Source organism: Centruroides vittatus, unplaced genomic scaffold (assembly GCF_030686945.1).
Source record: "Centruroides vittatus isolate TY-2023 unplaced genomic scaffold, ASM3068694v2 contig_19, whole genome shotgun sequence".
NCBI classification, from domain to species: domain Eukaryota; kingdom Metazoa; phylum Arthropoda; class Arachnida; order Scorpiones; family Buthidae; genus Centruroides; species Centruroides vittatus.
In genome coordinates, this window is record NW_027121169.1 from 377,430 (window position 1) to 404,646 (window position 27,217).

The window sequence follows — 27,217 nt, forward strand, 5'->3', positions numbered from 1 at the left end:
AGTTTAATGGGGGTACATGCTGCATCTTGCTTTGGCTGCACCTGGTGCAACAAGCAGTTTACTTTTTTTGATTACAAACATAGAAAAATAATAAAAAACTACGTTACTTCTTAGTAGTTTTGCCAGACACTGTGATTCTGTGCATTCCTCCACTCTATGGCCCAGACAACAGTGTCACACTAAACCCTCCAGTATCTACACATTGAACTGTTATAGCATGCACATGTGTATTTTTAGCTTTTGTGCGATTTTTCTATTAGGAAAGGTTTGTTATGTGCTTTAGTGTTAATTAATAAAATGCTAAAAATGCTGAATACAGCAATTTTTCTGTAGATAGTTACCACAACTGACAATTCTTAGCAGAGACTTACTTCGACAGTGCTTCTAGAAAGACAAAAATGAGATCTAAAGTCCATATCACCATATCTAGGAACGATATTTTCCACATAGCCTTCTATTTTGGCTTTTTTTGAGTTTTCAATTGCAGCAGCATATAGAAATGGAATATCCTCGTTATCTTTTGTTTTTGATTTAAAAAACATCTCATAATCCCCTCTACTCTCAGAAATACTATTTAACAAAATAGTCACAATTGCCACCTTCTCATTACTTAAGTCAGCCATCTTGAAAAGCAACCTCTCAACACTACACTCAACAAAAGCATTTCTTTTTTCTACAAAACAGATCGTTCAACGGAGGGACTCAACAGAAAATTCACTGTTGAGTCAACCGTCAAATTGAGAAGATGGATAAGTTATCCATTCAACATTAATACAACATCCTTGCCAGAAGGTTTATCGCATGCAAAAGAAGAACAATTGTTGGAATTAGCTTCAGACGGATTCTTGAAAAATAAACATAAGGAATGTACTTAACATCATTCTGGTTACAAATGCAACATGTGTATCCAGTTTTAACAGAAAAAGTCCTGAAATACATCTTGCCTTTTCGAACTTCATATCTATGTAAGTTGCTTTTTCAGCATTTGTAGACATTAAGTCGAAAAAAAGGAACAGACTTTTGGATGTGGAACCGCATCTCAGATTAAAATTAACAACCAGGGAACCAAATTATGATGATCTGTCGTCTCAACATAAACAATTTCATCCTTCTCACAGATCCTAATAAATGTTATTTATAATATAACATATTTTATTATGAATAAATTTAATTTTTCGTTTATTATTATTTTCTTAATGTACTAAAAAAGGAAAAAATAAATATATTTTGATTGTTATTAAAGTATATACAATTTTTTTTTTTTTTTTTTTTGATGAGGGGTACTCAGCATTACGAAAATTATAGAAGGGGTACACAGATGTTGAAAGTTTGGGAAATACTGCTGTATGGCAATCATGAATCCTTCCGTTTCCCCAAAGAGGCAACCAGCTATTTGACACAGTTTTGTCAATAAAATCCTGGGCCAGGTCATAGGGATGTCTGCCATGGAGTGCCTTTTGCACCCATGATTGCTTAATGGTGTCAATGCTTTTTATATGTTGTGTCGTGTCCATACATTGTGAATGTAAATTTAATGGTGTATTATTTGAGTCTGGTAGAGTTAGTGCTTTATGTAACTGTGATGTTTCTTGTTTTTTTGTAGAAAAACTCAGTGTCTGTATTTGTTTGTAGTGGAGGTTAACTATGTCAATCAGGCCATGTCTGCTATCTTTACGTGGAAGAGTTAATCTTCCTATGGTGGATTTAGGATGATGTTTTTTATGCGTAGTAAGTGTTGTTCTTGTTTTTATTTGGAGTTGCTCAAGATCTGTGTGAGTCCAATGTATAACTTCAAAAGAATAAGTGAGTACTGGGATGACATATGTATTTATTGTATTAAAATCATCTTATTTCATTAGTGCTGCAGCAGAGAATAAAATACAAGAAGAAGAAACACAGCAACTGTGATAAAAATATATAAATAAAACTTGAAATTTATAGAATATGTAAAAGTTCATGTCACACCTTTCACCTTGTGATGGCACACTAGTTGCGGAACACTGCAATATACAGATAAAACATTCTTATTTAGAGTTTTCATTATTCAATGATTGAGGGATTTATAAACTAGCATGTGTTTTACCATGTGATCTCCTGACATTACTTCACATAAATAATGTTACATGTTCTTTTGATGCTTTAAGACATGATGCAGCTTTTTCTTTTTTGAAATGAAAGTTCTCTTGGGCATTTTTTTTCCAGCACAGACTTGTCTCATCTGCATTAAAAACTTGATGTGTCATGAATCTGCCTCATTCAATAATTTGTTGCAATTTCTCTGGGTAGTTTTTGGCAGCTTCATTATCAGCTGATGCAGTTTTTCCTTGTATTTTTCTGTTCTGTAATGCGTAATGTTTTTTAAAGCACTCAAACCAACCTTTACTAGCTACAAAGTTGCAGCTGGTAGACTGTTCTCCATTTTCTTTTAAATAGTTGAAAATTTTTAAAGATTTCTGTTTAATAACATTGATGTTTAGTTGAATCTGTTTTTTAAACAGTCATCAGTCCAAATGTTAAGAACTTTTTTCATCTTCTCAAATATTGGTTCTCTAGGATGCACTTTCATATTTTCAGAAATGGAACATCCTGCAGTAACAGAACCTGTAATGTTTTGTTCATTTTTTTTATGGTCCAGATTGTTGCTTCGTGTAAATTAAAGATTTTGCAACATATATTTTTTCTCCTTTTTTCAAATGATCCAAAATCTGTACTTTTAATTCCACCGAAATGAAATGCCTTTTACAAGATACTTTTTTTATTTCTATTAGACATAGTTCTATAAAAAAATAATAAATAAAAATAAAAGAACATATCACATACAAAATTGGAATAAAGTGGTACTCGGTACTCAAACTTAGTTTGTTTCAGAAGGCTGTTCAAATACTGAACAAATTTTCCCATAAGGAATAATGTAAATTGGATTAATCCATTTCAGAGCTCATAAAATACACTTATAAAAATATTTTAACTAGAATTTACCACAAATTTAACGAGCATTTACATGCATAACATGCTTAAATTATAATTTTAAAAAAATTGTATTAATACACAATACAAAGTGACAAAGTGCTCTTATTAACTTTATTGGATTAAATGGAAAGTTTTTGTATATTTTTAACAGCTGTCATTACTTAACTTAGATGTGTGATTTAATTATAACTGCATGGAAATTTTAAAAAAGTTTAATAACACTTAACCTAAAAATGTTTAAATAAACTTCACAAAAAACAAAGACTAATGTATAAAAACAAATCAGTGTCAGTCTTAAATGCTAAAGTCTGAAAGTGATGATGACACCTGATTTTCTGTCAACAAGCAAGAAAAACATTACACTGTCATTAAAGTAAACTTGACAAAAGCACAAAAGAAATTAAACATTTCAATATTGTAAAATCCACATGCAAATTTGAGACTACATGTATGCCTAACTCATGTAAAAAAAAAAATATCAGATAATGGAGTTTGCACTTAAAAATTGTGAAATTTTGTATGAAGGATTTCTCAAACTATGTTAGAGCAAAACTGGAAGTCACGTTGTATGGGGATATTTTCAAATTGTATTAAAGTGAAACAGTGTTATAGAAGTGCCGTGTTGTACAAGGGATACCTGTACTTTTATTTAATAAAACATTTTTAGTTTTATATAGAGAAGATATGCCATAATTTTATTTTTCTTATCTTATTTTTAATTTTACTAATTAGCGATAATAAAAAATATATAACTGTTAATTAGAAAAAAAAATAGCTAATTAAAAACTTGGATAAACAGCAGCTTAAGTGCATAGTAAGTCAAATGCTATTTTATTTTGTTAATGTGTCATACTATAAGGGACTTAAGGGTCAGGGAATTTGCACAGAGTTGGTCAAGGAAAGTCGTGGAATTTAAAACGAACATTTGTGTAGGAACCCTGTATACTATCAATGGACATCTCAGATGGTCATAGAAAATAGCATATACAAAATATATTGTAACAGCTATAACATCAACAAAATAATTCTTCACAACAGACAAAACATTACATTCGTTAAGAATCGTACAAAAAACAAAACCAGACATCATTCATATACGTGGTACGATCCAAAAGTTCAGGGACTGCAGTAATCTATGACAACAAAAGCATGTATTTGAAGTTTACAGTGTATGAAATGGATTCTACCAAACCACCTCTACGCATTCAGGTTAATTTCACCCATGTCATGTGATTAAACCGCAAGCGCTGCTGTTTTTTTCTGGAGATAGTTACCTTTGTCCTGCGACGTAATAAAAGTGGAGTTTCAAGAACAACCTCCAACATTAAATTTTGTCAGCAGTTTAGGTAAAACACCTACGGAGACTTTAAAATTGCTAAGAAGGGTGTATGATGATTCTACTATGGCAAAGTTGAAATGTTGGAGGTTGTTCTTGAAACTCCACTTTTATTACGTCGCAGAACAAAAGTAACTATTTCCAGAGAAAAGAGCAGTGCTCGATTTTTAATCACATGACATGGGTGAAATTAACCTGAACACGGAGAGGTGGTTTGGTAGAATTTATTTCATACGCTGTAACTTGAAATACATGCTTTTGTTGTCATAGATTACTGCAGTCCCCGAGCTTTTGGATCGTACCACGTATAGCTGTTTTAAAAATCCACAACATACAAATACACACACTGAAAAAATTAGTAAATACTTAGAACTTGCCCATGAAATAAAGCATCTGTGGAAAATGGATAAAAAACTTATTGTGCCAATAGTTCTTGCACAAGTGTCACACCACATACACTATATAAAAGTCTAGATACATTAGAGCTTCATAACAATGTTCTATACTACACTATAGGAAGCAGCAGTACTAATCACATCAAGAGATTTTTAACACAGATATATACACAAACAGCATACAAATTAAATAGTAGTTTGTTCTATAGTTAATGTGTTGGCCTTGATCTAGTATTTTATTAGGCATCTATATAAACTGAATAGAATACGAAATTAAATCAAAATAAGATAAATTACTTGAAATTGTTTTATGATATGTAATTTAGAGATGTCAAGAAATAATGAATGCATTACAATCAGTTATATAAAAATTTGAATATTGTGTATTTCATATTTTATATATTTTCATTATTAATTAATTAATTAATGATTTTTCTTGCATGTAATAAATGTAAAATCTTTTTTAAATAGAATGAAAAAATATTTTAAAATAATTGTAATTAAAGTATTTCTCCTCAAGGAAGAAATCTTATTAATTTTTTATTCCATAAATTATTTGCTATTTAAATCAATAAATTTAGCATTTTTGTTTATATGATTTTAAATATAATAAATTGGAAAATAATAATAATAATTTTTAATTTTAGGACCAGAGTGGACAGCCTGTAAAACCTGTGCCAATTAGAGCACATAGTTCCTCAAGCTCAACCTCAGGCACAACTCAAAGCCCTAAAGCAGCACCACCTACATCTTCCAGGAATAACAGGTCTTTTATTTGTTTGATATTATGTGTTGTTTAATTTCTTTATGTTCAATTATATGTTTTTTTTTATTTGCTATATAGTAGTTCTACTCAGAGCAGTAGCAGCAGTTCACCTTCTCTGAATTCTCATAATAATCATTCAGTTATTTCTCCAACACCACCAACAACACCTTATGCAGTTGCAGCTGCTGCCTCCCAGAACAGTAATTTAAATAAATGTAAGTTTAAATTATATAAGATTGTCTTTTAATTAGTTTTATTATTTTAAATTTAAAAGAATATATAGGTTTTTAAATTTTGGTAACTACATTTTTAAAAATTATATTTAGATGGTTCATTGTTGCATTAAGCTTTGTTTAAAGGTGAATTGCATTTAAAAAGTTATAATTTTTATTAATTAATGTAATAATAAAATTGTTGTTTTATCTACATTTTTTCTTGCATTTAAGAATTTAGTCCAAATTATATTTGATACATCTTAAGTTATGAAAATTGACTTTTCTTTGTGCATAAAAGAAACATTAACTACAACTTTTCAAAAAATTTGTTATTACATTTTAAGTAGCTACAGTATCATGTTTACATTAACTTTTTTGTAATTAGTTCTGCTTGGTCATTATCATTTAGATCATTGCAATGGAATATGTAGTAAAACTAATTAAGTATTGATATGGATGATTAATTTTTATTCATTTGTAGTTCCTATAAATTAAAAAGTAAATGTAAATAAAGTTCTTCATTAGCCAAGCATTCTTTTCCTAGTTTCAACATAAAAAAACAAAAGATTTGATAAATAGTTCACTTGGATTGTTTTTGTTTGTATATTATTTTATTTGATTGCTATATTTTATTATAGTTAGTATAAGTAACATATTTAATTTATTCTAAATATGACATTTAAAAAAATGGTGTGTTTAATATTACTGTTGTGCATACAACTGACAAGCTGTCTGTGTTTAAAAGATAATTTGAAAGACTGAGTTATACTGTGGTTTTTAAATTCCAGTTATGAAGTTATAGTGGATGACATATGCTGGGAGGGGTTATGTAAAGGTTTTATTTTCATTCTAATGATTTTCTTCAGGGTATACAGCATTGTGAATTATACACACAGAAACACTCCACTTATTATTTTTATTATTTAATATATAAATAGAATATCTATTGCCTTTGAATTTGTGCTAACATTTTTTTCCAGTTCAGATTTAGATTCAAATTAGATGTAATTGAACACATTTGAAATTAAAATTTTTTCAATTTTTCCTTGTATCCTTGTTTACTTTGGACCTTGTTTATTAATAGGACTTATTTACACTAGTGTAGTTTCTGTTTAGCAAATAGAGGAGGAGCTCTTAGTCAAAAAGCCAAAACATAATATCTCAATTTTCACCTGTTCTCATGCGATAATAAGTTCTATTAATAAACAAGGTCCAAAGTAGACAAGGATATAAACAGAGGTTGATAAAAGTAAAGAAATAGAGACAAAAAGAATAAGATTTTTTTTATTACCAGGAAAACCCAAAATTTATTAAAACCCAATTTGCCTAGTTAAGATTAGTTTCAACAAATCTTTTTTGTAAATTTTAATATTGCCTAGTCAATGCTAGAATTCGCAATGTGAACATCTTGATAGTCACAAAAACAGGGTTCAATCTTGTTTGAAGGACGAGGGATTCAAAATCACAAAAAGTGATGAATTTTTCATTGACTAAGAAGGTGTTGGCTAAACGTTGTAATAATTCTTCCAAGTTGGTTACTGTGTGATCGTAGTAATTAATGAAGGTGGTGATGAATTGGTTGAGTAGTCTCTCAATTTTTATAGAGGGAGAAGCAGATATGTCCACTACTGGATGTAGTTGGTTACCTGGTTTATGAATTTAGGCAAAAGCAAAGCTTTATGGCATAGGTGGTGCTTGTATGGTGGCGTTGTGAATATGTAGCTTAGATGCAAGTGGGGTTTTAGTAAACTGGATGAATCTGTTCTGAACCTTCTCCAAGAAACTCATGGATGCTATCTTGCACTCTGTTACTTTGATATATTTACGTATGTGGTTCTTTTCATTAATACCGTGTCCTTGGACTTATCAGCTTTAACCATGGTGATGAATGACCATTTCTTGGAAGTTTGGATGACAGTCCAGATGTATCTGTTTGCAAGATGGGCGGGGGAGTTGCATAGTGTGAAAATTGTTTTCCGCCTAAAAAATTCCTTGTGGGTCTCAGGTCTCATCCATCTGTATAATTAGATTTTCTGTCAGAGAGAAAATGTTCTGTTTTATATTGAGAAGGATGCACAGCATACATAGGGCTGTATCTGGTTGCCTTAAGTAGCTGGGATGGAGAAGATGTTGTTCCAACAAATAAAGCTATTATCAAATCTGCAATATTTTGTTATAACTGAGAAAGCCAACAAATATTAATTAATTAATTAATTAATGTGACTTCATTTTAATCTTGCTGTGACATAGTCAGTTTTATGACATTCACATTGATTGTGTAAATAAGATTGGGGTTTTCACTGTATAATTTGTTTTCTAAACATTTAATAGAATTCAACAGAGCATACTTGTAACCTCTGACTCTGCTTATAGCTTTTTTTAAGGCACATATTTCTTATTTTAGATAGTAAGGAAATGCTTTCTGTAGGGAGGTGGATATCTGAAGATGATGATTTAAAATCATTGAAAGTATTTGTTTTAGTTTGTAATAGATATTTCTGGTATAGTGAAGTACTTTGGACTTAAGTAAATCCAATTTTCACATGTTACATAGTTATCATTCTTGCTTTAGTAATGACATATAAAAATATATTATACAATTTTTATTTGAATTTAAAGTGTAAAAGAAATTTTTAAAAATAATGTATATTTTCAATTTCTACAGAAATTATACATAGCAAATTATTAGTATCTAATAAGTACTTATTTCTGTACCTTTCTGTTATTTCTAAAAATCAGATTTGACATTTTGTATATTAATACATAACTAACTGATAAAGTATTATATATAAATGAGTCTCTTTTTACAAGGAAGTGGTAAAATTTATTTGATAAAGATTTAAAAAAAAAATGACAATTTTAGACTGTAAATATTTATACTATTCTGTATAATAAACATATATTTTTAGAATTCCAGCTTAATTTCAGTTTGGTCATGCTAATCCAAACTAATTGAGATCAGTGGTCGTTTGGATTAACGAAAAGTTCAGATTGATAGGGTATGATGCATATGATTTGAGAGCATTTTTTACTATTATATAAGATACTTTACAGCAGCAAGTAGATGTTAGAATTGTTGCTAAGTCAAATAGGGTCACAGTAAGAATGAGCAGAAATGCTTAAAACATGTGACGTATGTTTACTTTAGGCATGAGCTGAATATGTACTTGATAAGTCCATTATTTTAATTAGGGGAATTGTATAAGTTGTTCAGATGACTACGGGTTTGGATTAGCATGACTATACTGTACTAAAATAAGCTTATACAAATAAACAAGAGATCTGAGAATAAGTGATCCCTTAAGAAAGACATTTTATCAGTTACAAATTCTACTCTGAAATTTTAAAATTAGAATTTAATCAAATAGTTTGTAATTTTTTTAAGAAAAGATATTGCAATTAATCATTTAATTATTTTTTTACAGATAATGCTAAAATGTTTTGATAATTAAAAAAAATAAATAAAATAATAGTTCAGTTCTTAAAAATTTCTTTATTATTCTACAGGATTGAGCAAAACTCTTAACTGTTTTTTAATTACAGAGTTTGGAATAGTTATTAGTAATAAATGAATTATTATATAAATTAAATAAAAAATACATTTAAACTAAATCCAGTTTATTCAAATTGTTAATTTGTAAATTTTAGTAAATAAATTTGATTGATAATACTGAATAATTTCCTTATAATTTTTAAATTTGATATTATAGCTTTTAGTTTTTTTTATAGTTCAGTATCTAAGAATCAAATATTTGAATCATTTATATTTATAATTAAAAAATTTAAATGTAATTTTCTCATAAAAATTTCCAAAAAATAACCCTGTTAAATGTTTTTTTTTAGATGAGTCCTATAAATAATATGTAAAATATGCTAAAAACAAAATTGTTTTGTAAAAAGAATTAGCTGCATGCTTATTTAAATTAACTAGAAAAGAAATTTCTCTTTATATTTTTGATGAAAGAAGTTCTGTGATCCATGTTAATTTTAGTTTATTTAGTATTAAAATAGGTATCTATAGCATTTTGTAACAGAACTTATTAAAAAGAAATCTATAATAATAATACTCACTTGTATTTATAATAATTAGTTTTTAAACTCTAATGAAACACCTCTTTGAATATTCTAGAATTTTCAGATATATTATTTAAGTTGAATGAATCATATAGCATTATAGAGTTAAGTCATCAGAAGAATACATGAAATAAATGTATTGATAAATTAGAGAAAAGAGCATTTTGAAAAATGAATTTATTATTGAGTAATTAGATGCTTTAAAGACATGAAACATTTACTGTTTAGCATTATTATTATTATTATTATTACATATAAATCCTAAAAATAAATTGAAATAAAACCACTTTGTAGTTAAAAAGAATTGTTTCAAAATAATTAAAATTATAGAATTTTTCAGTGGAATTTGAGAATTGAATTTATCTATTTTTGTTGATTGATATGATCAGAGATTAATTATGCTTCTAATTAGAAAGATGGTCTAAGTCAAAAATAGGAGAACATTGAATTTATTTCACAAATTATTTGTAAAATTTTCCAATTACATAAAAAAAAATTTTTATTCAAGAGTAAACAAGTTTTTATTTTCTTATTATGATCATAAAAGTATTTTTTTAATTTATAAAAACTCAAAAGTCAAAATATCATTAAATGAAAATTGTGTGACAGACCTTTTTCATAATCACTAGCATAATTGTTATCATTAAACTGTCAGTTCTGTTAAATGAAATTTTAAGAAAATAGTTCTGAGCTTTTTTTGATTTCATTATTTTTTGGAATTATTTGATACAGAATGACTCTGGATTTATGAGCTTTAAATATTCTAAATTGAATTATTTATTTTCCTGTAAAGAAATTTAAACTTATAATTGATGATAAGATAAGCCAAACTACTACTAGATTACATCAGGCTACTTTTCTGTGATAATTTTTAATTAATTCCTAAATACTTTGTCACTAGAGGGAGGCATTAGGTGCTATCTCTTATTAAATTTAATAATTATAGTTAAATTAAATAATTAAGAATATTCTGGAAGAAAATAATTGGCCTGCAGCTTGGCTGAAACCTGTTACTCCCACTCCCCATGTGGATGTGTTGCCAGTTATGCTACCTGAGCCTCCAGACTAAGCTTCCCTTCCAGACAAATTTTATTATGATATAACCATCCTTGGTTACTTACAGTGCCAACTGGGGATGCCTTTGGCATTCTCGTTCTGTAATCACCAGTGGCGTGCCGTGACATTTGATGATAGGGAAGCTGGTTTCTGTAAGAAGCCGACTTCCAGGGGCAATCAGTTAATTGCACGTCAGTGATGGCGTAGGGTCTATTCGTATGTGCATGGTGGCGGAAGAGACGTACCAGACAAAAACAGACAAAAAGAAACATAAAATAAACATATACTATGTACAAAATAGTTTGCTTTAGGACAATCAGCCGTTCGGACATCCTGGGCGTCGATGTGGTTCTTCGATGGTCGATCGAAGGTGGCCCCGGGACAGTGGCGTTGACAAGTCTGTAGGGCACGGGGAGACTTCCTCTATTGGTGTCGGGGACACGGTCTAAGTCCGAAGTGGCACGGGTTACAGGTTGGCACAATAGATGGAGAAACTGTAGGTTTTTTATTTATTATTATTATTATTATTTTTTTTTTTTTTTTTTTTTTTTGCACGTTGACACACGGCCGTGTGTCAACATTATTCAGAACATTGACCGAGTGTGAGGTGTTCTCGATTGTCGGGGATTATATCAATCTCCGTTCTTTCCTTCGTCCATTTGATTGGTCATTCTCCCTCAATCACGCTTCTCGAGTGGTTGGTCCCTCGTTACTACACATAACGAGACTCTTACCTGGAACGGGAGAAAAGTCAAAATCGAAGATGAATTCGATCTTCCATTGATCATAGGATGACTTCCTTCCGCGATTTATGGTTTCTGCCTGGCAGTTTGATATAAACAATGGGTGTCCAACTACAAACGACTTTTACCTATGTTTTTTTAAACTAATAAATTTTTCTCCAAATTAACCGTTTTTTCGCGTCTTTTGTGACGGGTCAGACCTGTCCGGTACATCACATTTCCATAAAAGTTTTAAACGAATACTGGAAATGACAAAAATAAACAATTTATGTATTTTTGTTCTAAAATACAAATAATACATACATAATACAAATTGATATGATATAAACAATGATAGAAAAACTTGTTTTTTTAATTTTTTATAAACTAACTCTATTCGGCGATTTTTTTCTGCAAAGTTTTTAATTACTTTATCATAAAAGTTGCTGGTCATCGACTCCATCAACATATTTAAAAGCTCTTTTTCTATCGAAAACAACACTAGTGACGACAATTTTTCCTCCAACCGACTGAGTGTTCCTGGCCAATGTACGAATTTGCTTCGTGGTCGAAAAACCGCTCAACAGATGCACTGGTAGATGGTACCATAAAAATTAATGATATTAAGTCATATAATTCTTTTAGTACATGTTTGTTTGGATCGATATTAATTATAATATATTTTATGTTTAAGAGTTACTTGTCAATATAGTCTGAACACGAATATAAATATTGCGATTCGCTACGTAATTTAGATAAATCAAAAAATTTCCCATAAAATTTACTTAATTTATAGAATTAAAACACATTTGGGAAAATAGTTTTTCATAATATTAAAATTATTAACATCTAAAAGTGATGAAAATTCTAAAGATTTTGTCTGAAAATCTGTCAGTATAATTACAGTATAATTAAAAGAAAATTATAATTAAATATAACTTTGCAAAGAAACGTACATAAAAATAACATTGAATACTCTTTACTTCTTAAATCTTAAACATTCACTTAGTCAGATAGCTCCCTACCCAGTGGCTAAGGAATAGAATCGTTGGAAGCATTACACGTGTGTAGCTTCCACCAGCTAAACTGGCTGAGGTTGGTGCTCTGTAAAGCACATGTGCCAATGCCCTCTGGCTGCTTTACACCATTTAGTTATTCTCATATGTTGTAAATCAATGTGCTAGGTGATGCTTGGTGGGAATATGAAGTAGCATGTAGTGATATTTGTTACATTTGGCAATTTTTGAGATACATATTAAAAATAAAAAGTAGTGGTGAGTTTGCATCAGATTTTTGTGCAAACCTCAGTAAAAGTGCAACAGGGATCTTGGCAATGATTCAACAAATGTTTGGTGAGAAATCACTTTATCACAAGTGTTTCATTGACGTGTGTGATTGACAACATTGATTCACAATGGTTGACAACAGTGATCAAACAGGAAGGCCTTCAATCAGCACAACTCAAAATTTTGCAAAATATTAGCGAAGAAAGAATTGGCCTTGCTCACTTACAGAAAATCTGACATAAAAAAAATTACTTTTATTTTTCATTGTTGTTACATTTCAGTTATTTTCCATGAGAACTGATTTTGGACCATTCATGACTTTGTAAGGTGGGAATTGGCTGTGGGACATGTCAGAGGGTTTTCACTGCACTTTGAACATGCACTGCATTGCAATCAAATTTGTCTCCAGGTTCCTGAAAAGTAGCATTGCATCAAAGTTTGCACTCAGCTTTGCTAACTTGTCTCAGAGAATTAAACTTTCTTGTTTAGCGTTATAACTGGTAACGGATGCTTAGTTTACGGTTATAACTCAGAGACAAAGTGACAATCATTCCAGTAGAAAAGTCCAGACTTACTAAGACTCAAAAGGACAGACCAGTAAAGAGACATGTGCATAAAGGATTTGTTCCAGCTGAGCAAACTGTCAATTTCATCTCTTATTGTCACATTTTGTGGTAACTGGGTGAAGATGTGAGAAGATATTCCCTAATTTTTGATTAGGTAATAACTGACTACCATGACAATGCCATTTCTCACGGTGTAGTCAACATACAGTAGTTTTTGGCCAGAAAACAACATTGCTGTTTTCTCTCCTTGCTTTCTAGATTTGGTCCTCTGCAACTTCTGTTTTCAAAAATGAAGATCAAGATAAAAGGTATTGTTTAATGTTTTCAAACAAATGGATTTCCATGGAGCATTCCAGCATTGGAGACAGTTGAGATTGATATATCTATGCACAAGAAACTAATTCAAGGGTAATGACAGCCAAAAGAAGTTATGATGCAATTTTAATTTTGTATAGCATTAATCCTGAATATTTTAGATACTACCTCATTTATATATTGACAAACTTTGATTTGTCTATATTTTAAAAAAATTAAAGCTATTGGCATTTTTTCAGTAACATATCATACAGGGAACAGTTATTGATGGAAGAAATGCATTTTAGTTCTTAATAACCCCTCTTCAGTCTTTATTCTTTACAGAAGAAATGATAGATAAATATTACATCACAGATAATAATACAGGTTTTTTTTTAATTTTTTACTTACATAGCTGACTACTGATTACAAATTGACATTGCTCGCTTTGTTAGTGGATGGTTAAAAATTTATAGAACAGGACAATCATTGGTATCTTCATATTGTTGAGGATTCTTGACACCAGTTAGGATAAAAGAACAGTCGTGTCCTAACTCACGATAAAAGAACGATTTATCTTAATTTCATATAATCCGAGTGGGGGAATAACATCAAGTGGAGGGGGAGTCAGAGTCATGTTGATTCAGAGGATCAAAGCAGGCCAATTCTGTAAATAAACTAACTATATTTATTAATATCAAAATCTGGATTAAACTACAAAATATATATAGAATATATATATATATATATATATATATATATGAAGAGCATACAATATTATATCAAGCTAAACAAAGACTCAAACACACTGAAGCTAACTGCTATCTAAATATTTTAGGATATTATTGCCGAATGAGATCTTATTCAACGAGACATAAATTATCATATTACTTGAGAATGTCGTGAGAACCTTTCTTCTTGTTAATATAGACCTTTCATGTTATTAGGATGGAGACGCCAAGGAGGGAACTACTCGATGGGCTAATATCTTCTGGCCTAGGATAAAGACAAAGTGGTTTGTAGTATGAAACATTACTAAAAGCTAGGATGGAGGGTGATCTCCATCTTTTATAAGAAAATAGAGACCAGAGTACTAAAACATTACTAAAAGCAAGGATGGAGGGTGATCTCCATCTTTTATAAGAAAATAGAGACCAATTGGATATGTTCCTGATTTGATCATTCTCTGCTAAACCCTACTTTTAGTCAACATCCTCTGAATCACAAGAAACAAAGCGGAGATGTTGAAAATAGATAAGATTTTGTCTTTCTTTCAATTTACAAAATTCATTTGATTTTCTACTAAGTTTTAAAATTCATTTTAGTCTTTAACTGTTCCCAAAGCCAGGTTCTCACAAAATACTATAAATTGTTATTACCTGTAGATGGGTAAAAAGTTACTTGGTGGATAATGTTTAAAAGAACCAACCAAAGGATGTAAAACAAATTTTTAAAACCAAAGTACAATAAGTATTTAATGTTCATAATGCAGATGTGACCATAGAGTTCAGACTATCCTTAAGTTCATGGCTGCATTTGCAGTACATAGTCTTATCCTCACAGGAAGCCAGAATATCTTCACCAATGGGGACGGACCATTTTTATTGGAGATGGGATTCCCTGTGGACACTACTTGTCATGTAGAAGTGGCCTCCAGATGTCACCAATTGTTAGATCATCGTTTAAGTTCATTTTATAATCTTTTAGTTTGATAATTTAGAAATTATCAAACTAAAATATTATAAAATGAACTCACATATGGACTGTAGTGATTGTAAATATATATATATATATATATATTTTGATCTTATGAAATTACTTATTTTGTATGATTAATGAGTGATATTGTGTAGAATGCAATAATGTTAAATAATTGTTAAATTTTTACAGGAAATATAAACATTTTAAGTTGAATAACTATAAATGTGTATGTATGTATATATATAATTATATCTAAAAGTTTGCAGAATTTCAAAAATTACTGCATAGTTGTAAGAATGCATGATTTGGAGAGAATTAAATTAAATAAAAAGTTTTGAAATTTGAAAATTTATTTTTCAAGTATTCAATTTTACCATTACTCTAAGAGAATTACATACTCTTCATTAATATTCTTTTCTTTAGAATTATTGTTTTCATCTCATGTTATCAGAATAATCTGATATTTCAGCAATGCAATGAGTATCAAAGTCAAAATGACAAATGTTATCAGCTAGTTTCACCAAGCATCTGTTTTGACCTAAACAGATTTGACAGAGATGATTGAGCCTGTAGTTGAAACTCATTAACAATTATTATGTCCTGTGTGTGTTAGTTTTAAAACTACTACTTATATTATGTTATTAAAAATGTTGCATATTTTGTCATTCATAGTCTAAATACACAACTTTTCTTTTGTTTTTAGTATTGCATTGTCGTTATTTATTCTCCATAAATTAAAATTTACACATTTTACTACATAAAATTAAACATATACAGTGATGAATTAATCTCTAGTAGTGTTACATTCTTAATTATAAATTAAACCCCTCCAAAAAGAAATATAAATGAATTACAGTAGAGCATCGATTATCCAAATCAATTGGGGACTGGGGTTGTTCAGAAAATTGATTTTTCATATAACCGATTATGTATGAAAAAATACATTATTAATATAGTATATTAGTATATCCTAATAATAGTATATTAATATAGCCCACATTGAAATTTTTCTCTGTTGCATGTCGCATTGCGTTGATTTTTCGTTGATGTTAAGCCTAACAAAAAATTTTTTATAATAATAATCGTGGCTATTGTATCATTAAAAATTATTTCTTTATTTTCTACAAACAAAATAAATATATTGAAAAATATAAAAAATTATTCTTTAGATATTAATCTAGTATCAAAAAGTTCGATTCAGCACAACACACATCCTGACAAGAAACACAGTCCAACTGGAAAGCTTTTGGTTAATTGACGTTTTAGATAATTGACATTAATAAATGTATAACATCACACAACCCAACACACATTCCGGTTATTAGCCCGGTCAGTTAGAACATGTTGCGTATTAGGACGAAACATTCAAAAACGGAATCAAGTCCTATAACGCAAGCATAATTTAGTTTGCCTACTGACCCCAAGATGCTGCTTAGTAGCCCTGCTAGCACAGTATTTTCCTTGGAAAACTAAACAAAAGAGAGACAAATTTAGATATTTTTGGCTTTTCCATACACAACCTCTGTTCGGTTTCCTTTATTAGCTGTCAGTCATGGGAAGATTCTCTTCCCATTTTCTAGATTGTACCACAATGATTTTTTTTGTACAAAAATAATTTCTTGCCATGAAAATGGTTTTATTGCACTCGGATGTTTGTTTTATTGGTGAGAACACATTTTGGACATAGCTCTTTAACATAACTCATTATATCGTATCTCAATTGCATAACTTATTGGGATGTTTGTTTAGTAGCCCCAAAAAGCTCCAGTCTGATGCTATGGTATTAAGTGGAATCAATTGTATTTATGTTATTTTACACCATAACAAAGCAGCCTTTAGTATAAATTTTTTATTACATTCCATATTGCTGATTTTTAAATAGAAACTCAAAACATGCTTAGATACTATTAATTATCTGGTAAGTGGACTTAATTTACTTCTGTTCACTGAACTAATGAATAGAAATTTCAATATATGTAAGTTTTTTTGGCAGATGTTAACAAACAAATGTGCTAACAAACTAATAGTGAAAAATATGTTTTAAATTTTATTAGAACTTAACATACATATTTTATAATTATTATAAAATAATATAAAATTTTTGCAATAGCTTAATCATTAAGAACAGATGATTGGAAATATTGGTTTACACAATCAAGTACAGGTACTGTACATTAGGTTAAGAGTTTTATATACAGTAAGACCCCTCTTAACGCTGGGGATGCGTTCATAGACGACAAAGTGCTAAGTGAAACAGCGTTAAACAAGACCATTTTAGCATAGAGTAAATAGAGATAGAGGAACACATGGCCAGAAAATAAGCGATTTTACTATAATTTTAAGTTATTTTTATATAAATTTTTGCATAATAATATATGTTAAATAACACATAAACGTATGTGCACAGAAATGTAGAGTTAATTTTTTGTGACAAAGGTCCTGGCTCTTCTGAAATTCTTGTTTTTTGCAATGAAGTCATGTAGTTTCATTGGTCGCTTTCTTTTTCTTTCCTTGAGCAAATGTCAGTAGCAGAAGATTGCATCCAAAATGCCTCATTTTGCTTTGGCATCCTATCAAAATCTGGATCATTCACTACAATTTGATCAATGATTTCTGTTATCATTACAAAACTTTTACTAAGGAAAACTGTAGAGAAATTTTTTGGGTTTGTCTTCAGAATCTCTGTTTACCAGTTCTATATGAATTCCTTGTTCTGCCAGTTCTTGAAGTCATCGTTGGTTTGGCTCTTACCAGAAACTTGCAGTAACTCCTCAATATCCTGCTCGTCTACATCTCCTAGTCCTGCTGTATCCTAGTCCTGTTGTATTGTTAGGTTGACAATTTGGTCAACCTAACAATACGATGACAGGCTCTTCTCGTTGAGAATTCTTGTATACATCCAGCCATAACTTCTTCCACACTCCGTTCATGCATTTATCAGTTAATTCTTGCGAAGCAAAATCGATCTTTTCTATGGCATCCACGATGTTATAATTTTTTCAAAATTGCATAAAACACACACAGATTTAAGGGAAGTACAGCACTATGATGAATTGCCACCTTTTGCTGATTGGTTCTTGTTTGGGAGTAATCATATTATATATGAATAAATGAAATACCGCATTAATTTGAATCAGCGTAAACTTTGAGCATTTTTTAGGTGTCAAGCAGACTGCATTATATTGAATTAGCATTAAGCAAGGCAGTGTTAAGCGGGGTCTTACTGTATATATAAAGGGCTGTATTTAATATAATAAATAAGAATAGCAAAATTAAATATAAAAATTTTAACCTTAATTATCATTATAAAAGAGAACAGATATTCTTTCGAAATTATTCAATTAGATCAAGACAAATAACTAACAGAGATAATATATATTCAAGATTGTATAGAACATAAGGGATGAGAGAGCGATTGAATTGATATATTTGATGAGTGAAGCAATACAGAATGTGGAATATGAGAATAAAGCTAGCTATAAAATTATATTAATATGAAAATAAAGATATATAAATAAATATATATAAATATATATATATATAAATAATTAATTCCAAAATTTTAGCCATAGCAGAGGAAATGCATAGCAGTCTATATCAAGTTTGGGAGAGAGCTGACTTTTCATTAAGTGGAACAACAAAAGAAGCCTGCCAATGGGAAGGTAAGAAACTGAACATGAATAATTCTGTAAAAAAGAAAAGAAAGAATTCAGCTAAAATAATGGATAAGTTGTTGAAATAAACTTGGAGCAAATATTTGTTGTGTTAACAATAGAATCAAGATCATTGCAGCACTTTGAGAAGAAATGTAAAGTAAAAAATTTGCATATTTATTAAGAATAAATACTTCAAACAGTTTATAAATATGAAATGACTACGTTTATCGCAAAATAAATTACAGCTGAAAGGCAGTGATTGATTACTTTTTCATAGTTTTTTTAAGAATTATTTATAGATAAATGGGGCATGTAGTTGTAGTTAAGTTTAATTTTATGATATTGAGACTCCTCTTTCCTTCATATATTTTTTTTTGTAATGTAATAATTAGTTTATGTTTATGTTAAAATGTACAGTGGTGCCTCGTATAATGTACGCCTCGAATAACGGACGCTGCAAACAATGGACTTTCTGTTTGACCGTTACGTGACTCGAGCAACGGACTGGCTGCGAACAACGGACTTTCCGGCATAATTGGTGACTGCTCCATGGGTGCGTTCTTTAATAGTGGTCGCTCTGCATCTTTGCTACTACAGGAGTGCGCTGCTGTTTGTAGGCATTTAGGAACGACGGTGAAAGAAAGAAAGATGGCAACGCTTGCACTATCGATAGTATCGTGATGGAGGAATCTACAATTCTAAAATATGAGCTTTTAAAGGCAAAAGAAGGGTTTCAATTGTAAAATTCAACCATAAAATGGATTATTTGTTGAAAGAGCATTTAAAATAGCCACGAAAAAAATTAGAATGCCGGCTACCATTCGAAGAAAATTCGAAAAGACACTTACATCACCACGTGCGCTAACTCGCACTTTCACAATTTCTAAATTTTCATTCATAAAACCACATAATGGACCCAGAAACGAAACTATCTGAGCCATGGAGGACGCCATGTTGCTTTCCACTGTAAACTACTGCTACAAGAGGCCGTTTTTGCCGTTCGACGGCGCGCACTCCCACCGGAATTTAGGAACGCGTTCCACAGGAATTTTTAAACGGATGTCGCTCGCGCAGAGTTACGCGGAGGAATAAAAGAACGCACCCATGTTCATTTTTTTAATGATACAGTACGGTTATTTTATGCTGCGGAACGAATTAGATGTTTTAACGTGTATTTCTATGGAAAAATGCGTTTCGTATAACGGACGTTTCGCTTAACGGACGTGCACCTGGAACGGATTAAGTACGTTATATGAGGCACCACTGTAATGATTTTACAAACATCAATATTAAGAATATTAACTTGAACCATTTATATTTTCAGTTTTATAAATTTAAAAAATAAAGAATTTTATTCTTAAACCTCAAGTAAATATATAAGAATTATTATATATTTAAAGATATAAATATTTACAACAGGGCCAAATTTACATATAAACTAAATAAGCTATAAATTAATGCTTCATGCTTAAAAAGCCCTTTACTCCACTTTAAAAAAAATTATTATTATTTGGTAGGGAGGAAGAGTCTGCTATAGATTATAGGTTAGGGATGCAAAAAATCTAAATCTGGCTCTGTTTTAGGGTACTGTGCAATATGTTTTTGTGTTTCATATGACATATTTGAATAAATTTTGTATCTTTGAAAGTAGCCAAAAAATATTGGTCTATTTTTAATAATTTAGTGGAGTTACCACTAAATTATGAAGAAATCATATATTTCTCTTGTTTAAAATGATTTTTTAAATCTTTTTTTATTGTTTGTATTTTTAATTCTGTTTACCTAAGTAGCTATGGTTTCAGTTAATTTCAGTATGTATTATTGGTTCTTTCTTTAATCAGTATATTTTTAAAAATTAACTGAAATATTTTTTGTGAAACATATAAAAATAATCATGAATATTGGATAAATAATGTTTAATATTTAATTAGTCATCTGTCATATTATTAGTTTCAAATAAGCCAATTTCAAACAATTTTTATGCAAATGATTTTCAGCAATTTTACACTCAAACCTGTTTTTGTGCGGTCTATTTTTGTGCGATTTGTTTTGTGTGATTTTTTGTGTGCGGTATATGAATTTCAATCAAATTGGTATACTGCACAAAAATAATTGCACGAAACACATTGCACGTGTAAAAAATCGCACAAAAACAGGTTTGAGTGTACTACCATTTTTGTACTTGCAAGTTGCTGACCCTAACATAAAATTATTAATTGATCATTCAACATTAATTATAACATCAAAATACTATATTTAAAAGCATTCGTTAACATTTAAATCTAGATGAAATTTAATTCTATAAAATTGAAATAATAATTTTGTAAAGGAAAGAATTTTTGAGTGTGTGTTTTCATTGTTGTCACCTTTTTACAATTATTCTGTTTTTAGATATCCAGAAGGCAATGCATTTTATTCAAAGTGAAAAAAAATTAGTTATATTAATAGTAAAACATAAATTATAACTATTATTGTATAAATAATTACTCTGAATCAGTGATGAGTTATCTTTTCTGGATGGAAACTTCATAGACTTCTGGTGTGCCATGTACATTTTTTCTTAGAATGGAAGCCTTTAATTCTGCCAAGTACCAACATACTTCATAACCACCAGTAGACTAGATACTAAAATAATGTATGCTGACGATATGCAAAATAGTAATATATAATTATTCTTATTTTTTTACTGGTCAAGTTTAGATTGAGTATTCTTCATTAGAAATATCAGTGTAATTAGGGTTGCATTATGGCATAAGACAGAAAGCAGGAAAATAAAATTACATTATCAAACCTCTGGAGCCACATATTAGGATCTTGCAGGCCATGGATTGATCATGACTGCTATATACAATAATTATAAATCTCTGCTAGATAAGTTTGTTCCTCGTTTGAAACCTTGTGACCTAGGCTTTCCCATTTAGCTATCATGTTGTTGACTTAAATAGGAGTGTGCACTTTCGTCATTCAGATATCTGTGTTAAGGATGATGACTAAATATCAACAATTTTTCTAAGGTCAGAGAATAATAGTTTCTAAATAGTGCAGTATTCAGTGTTTTATAAGTATTAATAATACATTACACAGTAGTAATAGTATTTGTAATGTTTGTAAAGAATTAATGATAAAAATATCTTCAAAAATATTTTGTTTCACTTCTATGAAGTTAGCTGTATTTTGTTATACTGATAGTGTATGTTGTAATGTCTTAATGAATTTAATAAGAAAGACAATTTAAAGTTAAATAGTTGAATTTTAAGTTTCATTATTTAAAAGCTGAGCAGATGAAACTCCAATAAGGATGGAAAATAACATAGAGAAATATAAATTAAACGGAAAAATTACTTATGAAATTATTAAAATGGAAATTTCATTAAATCAGCATAACTTTACATTTCAAATTTGCGTATTGTAATTAAATAATTTCATATCATGTTATAACTTTTTTAATGACTTTTATTATTGAAGTAGTTTATTATTGATTATCTGTTGTATATTTAAAAAGTTTTACAGTAAAAATGTCAAAATAGACTTGGTCTTGAAAGTACCATGAATCAAATTTAATGGGTGTTCAAGATAGATAGATGATGATTTATCTGTAAAACAGATCATCATTACAACAACAATGTTATATGGTGTAATATATATTAGGTGATATAATTATGCAGTAAATATGTGTCTAATTTAATATATTGTATTATAAAATAATTTATACAAAATATACCATTTTATAAAAGTAAATTGCATTTTGCAATAAATTTAAGTTTTCATTATGTAAATCTTATTATTAGATATTTGGTTTATGAAGATTTGTTGATGTATAGACAGTCCCTGACTCATAAATTTTGACTGATATACACTTAGTTTTATAGAAAGTGAAAATAAGTTCACACAGTGCATAAAGATTTTGTATGTGATGCCATCAAAATATTATATTGTCATAAAAATAAAAATTACTGCATATATATACTTGATTTAAAGTCTTCAGTAATGAGACTTGTACATTAGTCGGGGACTATCTACATTCTGCTTTTACTGAATATAAATTTTAATTTCATTGGAAAATTTTATTATTTTAGTTTTTTATATGACTTTTATTTTATTTGAAACAATGTTAACAGCATATTTACATTGTAAAGTCAAGCATTAAAATATAAATGAGTTTATATTTCTCTATAATTCTGTCAGAATCTAATGTTATCACCATGAAGAACTACATTTTTAGTTATGTTCTTTCTTTTCTTTTTCTACAAAAATCTCCCTTTTTATTTTCATTTTTTAATTCTTTCTTGAGATGATTTTTTTTTATAAATTTATTCTAATATTCAATAATTTAAACAATTTGAATAAAATTTAAAAGAGAGTTTGTTTTATTTTTCAGTTTATCCAGAAAATAATAATAAAACCAATTCAATAGATGCAGTTTCGACGAACAGCAGTATACCAATCAACTCATCTCATTCTTCATCAAGCTCAACTTCTGTTAGTACATCTTTTAGCACCATGCTCATGAATCAGACTCCTGTATCAACTGTTCTCAGTCAAATTCAACCATTGTCCTGTGTGTATAGTTTATCAACTACAAATAGCAATCAATCATTGGCAGCTAATACGGACAGTGTACTTTCCTCCAGTACAACAGGACCTACAAGTGGGACAACGTTATATAGTGCTGCAGCATCTGCATCTGTTCAATTGTCAGTTCTATCTGTATCTACCAATAATCCCTCAGTACCATCCAGTGGACCTCAATCATCGTCCAACACACTTCTCATGAATGGACCAGTTACATCCAAGATTCAGGTCAGCATTATCAATGCATTCATTATTATTAAATCTACTTGTTACACTTAATGGACTGTTGTTATTTGACATACTGAATACCGGTAGCAGTAAATAATTATGTTGTGATTATATAGGAAAGATATAAGAACATTCCAAGAACATTGTTTTAGTAAATATATTTCAATATATTATATATTGAAATAAAATTCAATATATAATATATTCAATTTTATATATTATATTCAATATATAAAATTCAATATTTTATATATTATATATTTAAAAAATATATCGTTTGTAAAGTATATAGAGGAAAGTGACCCAAAATGATCCCTTCTAATTAAATTGCACTAGAATCTATGCTTTTAGTATAGTATTATTGTCTGTTGAGCCGTCATTGAGAGTTTAATATTTGAAAGTTCACTAGAACTCGTGTTACAATATTTTGATGATAATAAGGATGTCAAATTGCTTATACTGTCTTTAAATACCCCTGTTCTTTATATTTTACCATGATTGTGAAACAGCTAGACCTAACCTATATGTGATGAACATAGCTTGTACTAAATTGTACATTTTCAGGTAAAATGATTCATACAGATGTAATTATTATGTAGAAAGTGTAGAAACTATTAGAATAAGTAAAGTTCTAATAGGTTAGTTTGTTATCCATGAATTTGTTCTAACTTGTTGCTATTAGTTTCATTTAGTTTTCTTTATTTAACAAACCAAAAAGTTTTTATCATCTTGTTAAAATAACTTAACCAAAAGTTAAGTTATTTTAACATAATGCAGCATGCTTAATGTTAAAATAATGACAATGCTGCATTATGCAATTTTTTTGCATAATGCAGCATTGTCTATTAACAAATTAATAACACTCAGTTCAGATTGACCAAATGTTGATAAAAAGGTATGGAATTTGGTAAATACTAAACTGATTGAACAGAAAGGAAAAAGTCTATTAGATATTGGATCATTTAAATCATAATGCTTTCTTTAAAGGCCTACAAGAATAGAGTGATTCAGCAAGCAAATTAATTTATGATTTATATAATTTTTTTCAAGATGGGAAGATTATGCAATATCATAGAAGAAGACAAATGTATCAAAGCAATGCTTCGTAAAACATACCAGCAGACGCTAACTGTTGGATCTGCTGCATAGAGACTTTTAGAATAGTGTTCAGCAGTTGAAGATTATTTTTCATCTTTTGTTCTAGTGCATGATGATAAATTTACAAACCCTGAAAAATATCAGGTCAGTCTATAAGTCCATGGGCATTGTTATGACCTTGAGAAAAATCTTGTTTTGCTGTTAAACATGTCAGTCTAATGTGATAATTTTTACACTGAAGTGTTAAATTGGATCTCATTCATATAATACTGTTCAGAATTGTGAACATTTCAGTTGTTTATTTTTGTTAAAATGGAGGTAAACGACAAATACAAAAGACATGTTTTATACTTTTTATTTTTAAGTGGTGAGAATGCTACAAATGCAGCCAAAAAAATAAATACTGTACATAATCAAATTGTAATTAGTGCAAGGACTGCGCAGAAGTGGTTTGAAAGATTTAGAAACAATAATTTTAGTGTGGAGGATAAGGCTCGTACTGGAAGACCCGTTGACTTTGATGATGATGCTCTCTCTGCACTAGTTGAAGCAGACCATCTTTAACAGTTGATGAAATTGTGGAATGTTTAAATTCATTTCATGGAACTGTTCATAGACACCTACAACAAATCGGAAAAGTTTCAAAGCTAGGAAAATGGATACCACGGGAACTGTCAATAGCTAACCGACAACAACGTGTAAACATTTGCACATCTCTTTTATCCCTCATTGCTTTAGAACCTTTTCTTGGTAGGTTGGTTACTGGAGATGAAAAATGGATCCTCTATAATAATGTGACGAGAAAAAGACAATGGATGGATCGCGACAAGCAGCCAAAACTGACTGCAAAAGGTGGGTTGCATCCAAAAAAAATTCTTTTGTCTGTTTGGTGGGATATGTCAGGTGTAATTCACTTTGAGCTGTTAGAACCTAATCAAACAATTACAGCTCAGATGTATTGTGAGCAATTAGAGCGTTTAAATGAAAAATTGAAAAAAAAATCGACCGTCGTTAGTGAACAGAAAGCAGGTTCTCTTGCAGCATAATGCCAGACCACACGCTGCAAAAATAACTGTACAGAAACTTGAAAGCTACAACTGGGAAATTTTACCTCATCCACCATATTCGCCAGATATTGCTCCCAGTGATTATCATCTTTTTCGCAGTTTGCAGAATTTTTTAAAAGGGAAAACTTTTGAGGATGAGAACAATGTAAAAAAGGCTATTTCTGAATATTTTGATTCAAAACCGAAATCATTTTACGAAGACAGGATTAAAAAGCTACTATCAAGATGGCAAGAAATTGTACAAAATAATGGTGAATACATTATAGATTGAAATAAAATTTAATTACAATTTTTTTGCTGCTTTTTTTGTAGATAAAAATACACACGAACTTATGGACTGACCTGATATAAAATAATTGTAAAAACTGTAAAGTATGTTCATATTAGGGCTGAATTAAGTTTATTGAAGAAAGATTGGAATTGTATTTATGTTTATGTATTTATGGTTTTTATGTTTCGTTGAATTTTCCCTGTGAACTGAACCACTGATTTATATGTTGAACAAGGAACTTTGTCATGCTTAAAAGCATTGCGTGCCAGATATGTAAACTAAATAGTATAAATATTAACCTTTTTCCACTATTTGATGATATTTCATCAGTTAAGCTGATTCCTATATGAACAGCCAAACATGTCTTTTAGTTCATTTATGGTGACTCACATATTTACTTGAACAGCTTCTTTGACTTAGGAATGAGCTCATTTGAAATTGATGGACAACTATTTCCTTTCTGATCACAAAGATAGCCTTTCCATACCCAAATTCTCAGCACCAAAATTGTACTTACTGCTTAGACATTATAACATTTTCACACAGTTGTCAACTTCTGAATCTTACATGATAAAGGCCCCTTTGACTATGAAGGAAAGTGCAGAGCCCAAGAGAGGAATCCACAAATAAAATTGTGCTCTTCATTTTCCTCTTTTGAATAGTCTAAATGCCATAGTCATTTATACATGCTTCTCAAAACATGATTGAATTTGATGATCAGGCCAGGCCAATCATCAGATGCCATGACAATGCATTGCAGAAGGCACGTAAAGCTTTATAACCATTAAAACATTTATGTTATTCCCTGCATCATTCCCTTAAAAAAGTTTGGGAAAGTTAATTTTTGATATACTCTGTAGCTTGAATCTTATCATCAAAATAAAAATATACATACTTATTAATATGAATCAACATTAACCAACACCGGAATGAAGTTATTTACG

The 27,217-nt window shown here is 29.8% G+C and overlaps 1 protein-coding gene across 4 annotated transcripts in view; it reads left to right on the forward strand.

Moving 5' to 3' along the window:
- The window catches only part of Not3 (CCR4-associated factor Not3), a 160,226-nt gene that overhangs the window by 108,020 nt on the left and 24,989 nt on the right, over positions 1 to 27,217 (forward strand). For 3 of the 4 annotated variants that reach the window (XM_067264488.1, XM_067264489.1, XM_067264490.1), the window contains 4 exons: positions 5,349 to 5,467; positions 5,546 to 5,682; positions 18,948 to 19,043; positions 23,416 to 23,837. In XM_067264488.1, the coding sequence (XP_067120589.1) occupies positions 5,349 to 5,467; positions 5,546 to 5,682; positions 18,948 to 19,043; positions 23,416 to 23,837 (774 nt within the window). The remainder of the gene's footprint in view (positions 1 to 5,348; positions 5,468 to 5,545; positions 5,683 to 18,947; positions 19,044 to 23,415; positions 23,838 to 27,217) is intronic. The other variant, XM_067264491.1, reaches the window with a different exon arrangement.